Source organism: Camellia sinensis, chromosome 5 (assembly GCF_055761805.1).
Source record: "Camellia sinensis isolate YWXY chromosome 5, ASM5576180v1, whole genome shotgun sequence".
Lineage (NCBI taxonomy): Eukaryota > Viridiplantae > Streptophyta > Magnoliopsida > Ericales > Theaceae > Camellia > Camellia sinensis.
The window spans coordinates 18,916,734-18,926,993 of record NC_138965.1 but is presented as its reverse complement, the minus strand read 5'-3'; the positions used below and the strand labels follow the sequence as shown (position 1 = coordinate 18,926,993).

The window sequence follows — 10,260 nt, the reverse complement described above, 5'->3', positions numbered from 1 at the left end:
TCTATTTTACTTTCTTTTTCTGTTTACATCATCAAATCTTCCAACCAAATACAATCTAAGGAAAATGGGCTATGCTGGAGAAAGAAAGGGAAGGGTTCAGAAATAAGGATGGTTGATCCACTGTAATAAGATTTATGGTAAAATAATTTTTATTTTATATTAATTTAAAATAACAAATAAGAGGATGACGTGTTTAAAAAAAATTCAACTGTTACTCTTCAAAGGCAAAGATGGACGCATGTTTAAAATTGTTATCAAGTTAAAAACTTAGTGTTCAAATTAACAAAATTAAAATCTCATAATTTAATTTGTTACTACTTGGGTCAAATCTGAAATGTTATTTTGGTCCAATTTTATTTTATTTTAGTTTAAAAAAGAAATGAGGAGCTACCACCTCCTATAGAAGGGTCATATGGCTCCAAATCCCCACTATTCCTTTCTCTTCCATTCTTTGTCTCATGTCCTTGTCGACATAAATTCCTAAATAAATTTAATCACTATACACTTTTACTATTATTAGCTCATCTTATATAAGAATCGCATGTGATAGTGTAGAATGAAAATGAATAGTACTACAATGTGTGAGGTTGTGAAAATCAAAGCTCTTCACACCTCATGATGCCCTCTTGTCACCGCAAAATTTAAGATACAAAGGCATGTACTATAGACGGTTTAATATAGAAAGGGCCTTTTGGGAAATCACTGCACATCACAAGGATGATTTAGACCAGCATTATTATTTAAGACAAAAAATTAGACCTAATTTTCAAATCGAGTGATATGACAGTAACACTCTCTTTCATATCTTTTCTAATCATCAATCAATTATATCACTTGCGCATTATTGAATTTATAAAATAAGTCTAAAAATGAGTTTGTATATCATTTCTAGGGATGTAAAAATCCGACCTGGCTTGGCCCACTTCGGCCTTAAAAAATTAGGCCTAGATCCAAGCTCAAGCCCAAGGGTATTTGGGCCTTGGGCGAGGCAGGCCTCGGGCTTGGGTCGAACTTGAGTGGGTCTGACCATTTTTTTTTTATTTTTTAAATTTTTTTCTGTCAAAATTTTATTATTTTTTACTAAAAAAAATACTGGGCCTCGGACCGTGTCTTGAGTGGGCCTTAAGCTAGCCCGGTGGGTTGGGCCATAGGCCGGGTCAGACTTCAAAATAATAGCCCAAGCCCAAGCCTAGGAGCTCGAGCCCAAACAATTCTAAACGGATCGGGCCCATCCCGGACCACTAGCGGACTTCCAGCCACGGTCATTTTTACACTCCTAATCATTTCCTTTAGACGTAGCCAAACATTGTTTGTACACAAGGTGGTAGAGAGAGAGAGAGAGTATGCATGGTAGTTGAGATAGAGGAAGCTTAACTTCAAGGCAATGGAGACTCTGCAACCAACACCAACACTCATTATGTGGACACATTAGGTGGGAGGAGAGACTGATACTATACTCTATATCCCTATCCCCACCCTTCATTTTCATTCATTAAAGAGAGAAATAGAACCCCCCAAACCTCTTTCATACCATACCACCCTCCCTCAGGCTCAGGCTCACAAAACCCACCACCACCACTCCTTCTCCATCCCCGTCCGGCATGGAAGCCAATGCTGGACTGGTTGCCGGATCTCACAACCGCAACGAGCTTGTTGTCATCCATGGCCATGAAGAGGTAGGTACATGATATACACACACAGACAAATACTGCAATTGCTAAATAGTTTTTCTATTTACACATAAACCAATTACAGAATCAATTTTCTCATCAGTTTCTGTATGCCTAGACTTTCTCATCGACAAAAAATGAGTTGCGAAGACTACTATAACTATAACATGTTTGTTTTGTTTTGGTAATATTGGTGTGCAGCCAAAGACTTCGAAGGATTTGAATGGTCAAGTCTGTGAGATATGTGGCGATGACATTGGACTCACCGTGGATGGAGATTTGTTCGTAGCGTGCAACGAATGTGGTTTTCCGGTGTGCCGACCATGCTACGAGTATGAGAGAAGAGAAGGGACTCAACTGTGCCCGCAGTGCAAGACCAGATACAAACGCCTCAAAGGTGGTACCTAGACATAAAATCAAAACCATGAGTGCTTTTAACGTTTTTCATCGTTTTCATTCTGAAAAACATTACAAACAGAAAGATAAAAAAATGAAAACTCAACATTCTAATTTGTTTCATTTGATATCATTGGAATTTAAAGTCCATTTGTTCGATTACATTATGAGGATTGCAGTGACAGTAAAGAATTTATATGTGCTAAAACTAGAATCAACCACAAGAGGAAGGAATACTAATAATATGTTTTTGTTTTTTGTTTTTTTTTTTGAAACAAAAAAAGGGAGCCCAAGAGAGGAGGGAGATGAAGATGAAGAAGATGTGGATGATATTGAACACGAATTCAAAATCGACCATGAACAAGACAAGAACAATAACAAACATGTTGCAGAAGCTATGCTTTATGGCAAGATGAGCTATGGAAGGGGTATGGACGATGATGATAACTCCCAATACCCACCTGTTATATCTGGTGGTCGCTCCCGCCCGGTAACCAAATCAAACTCTTTGTTCATGAAAAAAATACTAGTAACTATATGCTACGTGTATAGAAATGTATACAAAACATAAATAAGGGCATGGCTTTCGGTGCTTATTTTTGTACATATTTTTATGTGCAAATAGGTTTTTCCAAAAAAAAATTAGTGCATCTCTTTTGCTTTAATTTTATCTTTTAATAGTACTCAACCTCATAAATTCATGCATGAATGCAGGTGAGTGGTGAGTTACCAATATCATCAACTCATGCACACGGAGGAGAGCATCAGATGTTATCTTCTTCTCTACATAAACGTGCCGTGCATCCATATCCAGTCTCCGAGCCTGGTAGCTAGATTTCCATGTCTCTCTCACTTTACATGTTGAGATCAAATCAAAAACACTTCCCCACAATAAGTTTCTTTTTTTTTTTTTTTTTTATTTATTTTTTTTTTTTTTTTTTACCAATATCTCTCAGCAAACACAAAATTATCATATAAGATGTATATATATGAACCAACATGATTTGCTAGACCAACAAATACTCTAAAATCGTATCGGTCTGAATTCTGTGTATATTTTTATGTGTAACATGGTATGATGTTGTACTACATATTTAGGAAGTGCAAGATGGGATGAAAAGAAAGAGGGAGGTTGGAAAGAGAGAATGGATGAGTGGAAATTGCAGCAAGGCAATCTGGGCCCAGAAATGGATGACTCGGCTGACCCTGACATGGCCATGTAATGAGTTCTTCTCCCCACCAAACATACATTGCCATATAACTGAATGAAGAACATTAATTAATTCTACACCAATTCTCAAAAAACGAATTAAAAAATCATACAGTTTTTGAACAATATGAGCTCCAACCAAACAGTGCTCTTTAACTCACATTTGTTGTTGTTTGTTTGTTTGTATGTATGAATGGATGATGAATATGTACTCACAGGTTAGATGAAGCAAGACAGCCACTGTCAAGAAAAGTACCAATTGCATCAAGCAAGATCAACCCTTACCGCATGATTATCGTGACTCGGCTTCTTGTTTTGGCAGTCTTTCTTCGTTATAGAATATTGAACCCGGTTCACGGCTCCATTGGGCTCTGGCTAACTTCTGTCATCTGTGAGATCTGGTTCGCTTTCTCTTGGATTCTTGATCAGTTTCCCAAATGGTCCCCAATTGATCGTGAGACATATCTCGATCGCCTTTCTCTCAGGTCAGCTGCAAACACCATAGATAGAATCCGTAGAATTATACATCTCTACTAGGCATGTATGAAAACCAAATTACAAGAAGATACTCTATATTTGATGCTCTTTATAGCCAAATGTCCAATGGCCTCAATAGTCATTAATTGGTTAATGTAGTCCCGTTGCTATAACGGACTCACATGAATTAATTATGACTTATGAGCCGTTGAGCATTGCTCAAGGTGATATAATAATTTTCTCCCAAATTATAGCAGGATGGGTAGCTGAGGTAACACCCACAGACAAAAGTCCAGTGGTTTAAATGGGATGTGGGACCAAATGTAAATCCCAAGGTCTTGAGTTAAATTATTATTGACAGGGCTTTGTCTTACTTTATACTCATTATTTGTGAAGTATTCAGAATTTAGGCCTATTTGATGTAATTTTTCTTATAAGTTTAAAATCAATAACTATAAAATAGAAGTCAAAAACACCACTCTCACAGCTTCTATGGTTATTTAAACTACATCTGCAAAATAAGCTGTAAAGAGAAACTGTACCAAACAGTTTAACATAAACTCACAAAATTTTAAAAAAGAAGCTTTAAGCAGCTCATATAAGTTGCACCAAACAGCCGAAAAAAGCAACTTGAAGTGGATTTCACGTTTGCTTCAAGCAGGAAGTTAATCTTTGTATATAGTTACATGTCTAAAAACATAACACTAGACCAGAGAGAAATCAGTAAGTTCAAAAAGGAAACCAGGTTGAATTTTTATTTTTTTTTGGTGATCATACAAAATTATATATAAATCATAAACTTAATGCATACGTAGGTACGAGAGGGAAGGGGAACCAAACATGCTGGCTCCAGTAGATATCTTTGTCAGTACAGTGGATCCAATGAAAGAACCTCCTCTTGTTACAGGAAACACAATTCTATCAATCTTAGCAATGGACTACCCTGTTGACAAAATCTCATGCTACGTTTCTGATGATGGTGCTTCAATGCTTACCTTCGAAGCCCTGTCCGAGACTGCTGAATTTGCCCGTAAATGGGTTCCCTTCTGTAAGAATTTTTCAATTGAGCCTCGAGCACCAGAAATGTACTTCTCTCTCAAAATCGATTATCTCAAGGACAAAGTCCAGCCTACATTTGTCAAGGAGCGTAGAGCAATGAAGGTTTGTTTGTTTGGTAACGTTTTTGTTTTCAAATATTTCCAAAATAATGGCAATAATTTTCAAAATAGAGCCTGTGTTTGGCAAGTGGGTTGGGACTAAAATAGCCACAAAAGACAAAACAGGCTATTTTAGCCACAACAAACAAAACATCACATTCAACCCATAATCATTACACTCTTCTCTCACAAAAAAAAGCCAAAAAGCCAAAAAGCCCTTCCCAAACCAAGCTTTTTAGCCCAGGCTAAAATAGCCAAAAAAGCCAAAAAGCCAAAAAGTCAACCCACTTCCCAAACGGAGGCTGAATAATAATAACTCCATATGTACCTTGCCATGATTGACAGAGAGAGTATGAGGAGTTTAAGGTTCGGATTAATGCACTTGTTGCAAAAGCCATGAAGGTTCCACCAGAAGGGTGGATCATGCAAGATGGTACACCTTGGCCAGGAAACAATACTAAGGATCATCCGGGCATGATTCAAGTCTTTCTCGGTCATAGTGGAGGCTTCGATGTAGAAGGAAATGAGCTTCCCCGTCTTGTCTATGTGTCTCGTGAGAAGAGGCCTGGTTTCCAACATCACAAGAAAGCAGGTGCCATGAATGCCCTGGTAAATATCACAAGCTCTTCTCTTATTCATTCCATTTATTTTATTTTATTACCTAAAACAATAAAAATTCTCATGTTAAGTACAGGATTAATTACACAAATGGTCCCTAAAGTATGTGTTATGTTACACTTTTAATCTCCAATCTTTTGAGTGTTCCATTTTGGTCCCCAAAATATACTATTTGTTATACTTTCATCCTTAGCATCAGCACCATTTCCGATATATATATATATATATATAAAGCATCGGAACATTCAAAATCAATAACAATCAATAACGGGAGGAGTATTTTCATAATTTTATAAAAACGATACAGCGAAATAAAAAGACTAGGGACAAAAAAATGTAAGAATTGCATACTTAAGAGACTAAAATGAAATAAAATGCATATTTTAGAAACTAAAATGCTACAAAACGCTTAATTTTAGATCATATCACTTTGTTTTAGAATTTCAAAAATACTCCTTCCATTACTAATTTTGAACGGCGTTGACATCAAGGACTAAAGTGTAATAGATCGCAAAATTTAGGGACCAAAGTAGAATAATTAAAAATTAGGGACTAAAGTGTAACAAAATGTATACTTCAGGGACTAATAACGTAATTAACCCTGAAGTAATCTGTCCAGCAACATTGTGTGCACTACTGGCAGGTTTGCAATTTTTGGTTTTTGAGACCATTTGGCCTTGTCATGGAAGCAGATTCACAAACTTAAATTAAAATCATGAAGTATGATCTTTCATCTTTGCGATGCATACTTGCAGATTCGTGTCTCTGGAGTTCTTACCAATGCTCCATTCATGCTGAACTTGGATTGTGACCATTACATAAACAACAGCAAGGCCGCACGAGAGGCAATGTGTTTCTTGATGGACGACCAAGTTGGGAAAAAGGTTTGCTATGTTCAATTCCCTCAAAGGTTCGATGGCATTGATAGGAATGATCGATATGCCAACAGAAACACAGTCTTCTTTGATGTAAGTCCCTGCAAGAAATGCCACCACAAAAACGTTACCCAATGCTGATTCTGCTCAATATTACAAGATGCTGATTTTGCTCAGATTTTTAGAGTGCAATAAAGAATATTTGTTTCTTATATTTTTTTTTTCCGTCCCTTAAATTGTGCATATTTATTTTTCTTCTTTGGCAGATTAACATGAAAGGTCTAGATGGAATCCAGGGTCCTGTGTATGTCGGCACAGGATGTGTTTTCAGAAGACAAGCGCTATATGGTTATGATCCACCAAAGGGTCCAAAGCGCCCAAAAATGGTAAGCTGTGACTGCTGCCCATGTTTTGGACGCCGCAAAAAGCTTCCAGAATATTCTAAACATGGTGCAAATGAAGGCGGTGCAAATGTTCAAGGTTTTTTCAACATTCTTTACACATTGTCAATGACTAGTACTGTGCTAGACTGTTTCCTATGACACTTATGTTACGTTTGTCTTATTCGCAGGATTCGATGATGATGACAAGGAGCTATTAATGTCCCAGATGAATTTTGAAAAGAAGTTTGGACAGTCAGCAATTTTTGTGACTTCAACCTTAATGATTGAAGGTGGCGTCCCACCTTCCTCGAGCCCAGCAGCCCTGCTGAAAGAAGCCATTCATGTGATCAGCTGTGGTTATGAAGACAAAACTGAATGGGGTTTGGAGGTAATATCAAATGATTAACAACCTTATAGCTCCCTTTGGATGGGTGAATTTAAAATGAAGGGATTTGAAGTTGGAATTTTATGCAAAAATATAAGAAGATTAGTTATTGAAAGTAGATGATAACTCTAAAGTGGAGGATTGAATAGAGGTATGTTTCATGTATTTTGTTCAGGTTTTTGTACGAGTAAAATCTTTAATGGAAGAGTTTCAAATAACTATTTTTACGAAGTTATTTGAAATCCATCATTACAAAGCTCTCAAATCCATTATTCATATCTAAATCTAAAATATTACGTTGGCTTTAAAGTTTTACTCTTCAAATTATTGATAACAAATCTATTCATTTCAAATCCATAAATCCAAAGGGAGCCTAATGTCATGAATTTTGACAACAACAATATCATTTTAAGCATATGTGAACCAACAATTTTCCATTGTCCAATAAGTAGAAAGCAATTCCTAATGATTCTTGACTGTGCAGTTGGGTTGGATTTACGGGTCTATTACAGAGGATATCCTAACAGGTTTCAAGATGCATTGTCGTGGTTGGAGGTCCATCTATTGTATGCCAAATAGGCCTGCATTTAAAGGGTCTGCTCCTATCAACCTCTCAGATCGACTTAACCAGGTGCTTCGTTGGGCTCTTGGTTCGGTTGAGATTTTTTTCAGCCGTCATAGCCCAGGTTGGTATGGCTACAAGGGAGGAAAACTTAAATGGCTCGAGCGCTTTGCATATATCAACACAACTGTTTACCCCTTCACCTCCATACCTCTACTTGCCTACTGTACACTCCCAGCCATCTGCTTGCTCACAGACAAATTCATTATGCCAGAGGTAATCAAGTTATATAACCCTTGTCCTTCCTTCCAACTAGTACAAATTAACTGGGGAATGTGTTGACTAGTGTTACTAGGAAACACTAATACCCTAGCAATTTACCATTTGGAACACACGTTCCGAAACGTGGTACACTTTTAGCTATCCAAAACAATCACAGAAATATTTTCTAATATAAATTGTAAAAGCTACTTTAGGAGAAAACACAAATCAAAGAGTGGAGTTATGGTATGACAACATAAAAATAGGTCATGAAGCTCGTAAAAATGTGTTGTAACTGTTAAAAGAAAATTTGTTCTAGAAGTATTTAAATTCTAGTAGTGTAATCTAAACAAGTCTGTCCTTATTGTACCACATTTTAAAGAATATGGCGTACCACATTACTTAAATGATCAACATAAGTGTTGACTCTAGACAACACATGGAAACAATATCACTAATTTCCTTTCCATGTCACTTTAACACACTACCACATCCTCTCAATTGTATCTTCAAAGAAAACCAGAATAATTAATGACCTAAGAGGTAGGAAAATCAACTTTAAAATTTTGGCCCCCAAATGCAATGAAACTGTCCTAAAAAAAAAAAAAAAAAATCAAATAATTACATCCAGAAGTCACATGTTCTCCGAATTTCCTTTCAAGTGCCTTATCTTCTATTGCGAGTCAACTTAATAATCTTCATTGATTCTATATTATCTAGATAAGCACCTTTGCAAGTCTCTTCTTCATCGCTCTATTTATCTCAATCTTTACAACGGGCATTCTTGAGCTGAGGTGGAGTGGAGTTAGCATAGAGGAATGGTGGAGGAACGAGCAGTTTTGGGTCATAGGTGGTGTGTCTGCTCACCTCTTTGCCGTCATACAAGGTCTGCTCAAGATTTTGGCTGGAATTGACACAAACTTTACAGTCACATCAAAGGCAACAGAAGATGAGGATTTCGGAGAGCTATATGCTTTCAAATGGACCACCCTCCTTATCCCACCAACGACAATCCTAATTATCAACCTTGTTGGGGTTGTGGCCGGAGTTTCAGATGCCATAAACAATGGGTACCAATCATGGGGTCCCTTGTTTGGAAAGCTCTTCTTTGCCTTTTGGGTCATCGTTCATCTCTATCCATTCCTCAAAGGTCTCATGGGGAGGCAAAACAGGACACCCACCATCGTTGTCATATGGTCAGTGCTTCTGGCTTCTATCTTCTCCTTGCTATGGGTCCGCATTGACCCATTTGTGCTGAAAACAAAGGGGCCTGATGTCAAACAATGTGGTATCAACTGCTGAAAATATTCTCTCTGTTTCTTCTCCAGATAAAACACATGTAAATTTTTTAATACTAAGGATATTTGATATATATATATACCACCCAAATGGAATTGCAGAAAGAATAAATTCAGAATGGAAAGAGTTTTGTTTAGCTGAATGAATTGTACCCAGTTTTGTATGTAAATGAAACAAAAATGCTACTTTGAGATAATTTTTTTGACTTTCTTTTTTTATTATGAAACATGAAGATCAAACTCAACAGTTTATGTATCAGAAGTTGCATATATTATTGTTTTTTGATTATTACAGCTTTTCCATTCAAATCATATACTAGAGAGCATCTCCAATTCCTTCACCAATTCTTTCTTCAAATTCAAATTTGATGAATAAAGAGCCAAAAATGAGCTCCAAGGATTTCATCAAACTTGTATCAAATCAAGAGAGATGGCAAAATTTTCACCAAATTAAGGATGAACAAATATCCTTCACCAAATTTCCAACATTGATATTTTTACACAAATTTGATGAAATTTTAAAAAGAGTAAGGATTGGAGATTATTTTCTTTCATCAATTAAAACATATTTTTAAGGTAGGTATGGAAATTTTCAAAAAGATTTGATGAAAAAACAAAAAGTAAGGGATCAAGCTTTTAACCAAATTTTCACTCATTTTGATGAAAAAAAAAGGAAGAAAAAAAAAGTGAGTATTAGAGATGCTCTAAGAAAGTTAAGTCCACCGATATTAAAAAAGAAAGAAAAAAAGAAAAAAGAGGAATAAGTGGATGGTAGATGAGTAAGTAACCAATATGGGTGATAAACAACCAAACAAATGAAGCTCGACGATTGTTTGGTTTGTTAAAAACTCATTCGAAATCAATTCATAACCAAATATATTTTTTAAATCAAATTTGAACAATTAATTATTCATTCAGCTCGATTTCATAAACCTAAAATTATATAAAAATATCAAACTACTCAGGTT

General features: G+C 36.2%; 1 protein-coding gene across 1 annotated transcript; it reads left to right on the top strand.

Moving 5' to 3' along the window:
• Nucleotides 1-1,467: 1,467 nt before the first annotated feature.
• LOC114308283 (cellulose synthase A catalytic subunit 7 [UDP-forming]) lies at nucleotides 1,468-9,489 on the top strand. The gene is made up of 13 exons (XM_028253843.2): nucleotides 1,468-1,676; nucleotides 1,872-2,067; nucleotides 2,351-2,556; nucleotides 2,781-2,892; nucleotides 3,165-3,285; nucleotides 3,495-3,761; nucleotides 4,569-4,914; nucleotides 5,256-5,519; nucleotides 6,284-6,496; nucleotides 6,670-6,883; nucleotides 6,975-7,174; nucleotides 7,656-8,009; nucleotides 8,715-9,489. Exons 1-13 carry the CDS (start codon nucleotides 1,602-1,604, stop codon nucleotides 9,294-9,296), a joined length of 3,150 nt encoding a protein of 1,049 aa, XP_028109644.2. The 5' UTR covers nucleotides 1,468-1,601; the 3' UTR covers nucleotides 9,297-9,489.
• The last annotated feature ends 771 nt before the right edge of the window (nucleotides 9,490-10,260 follow it).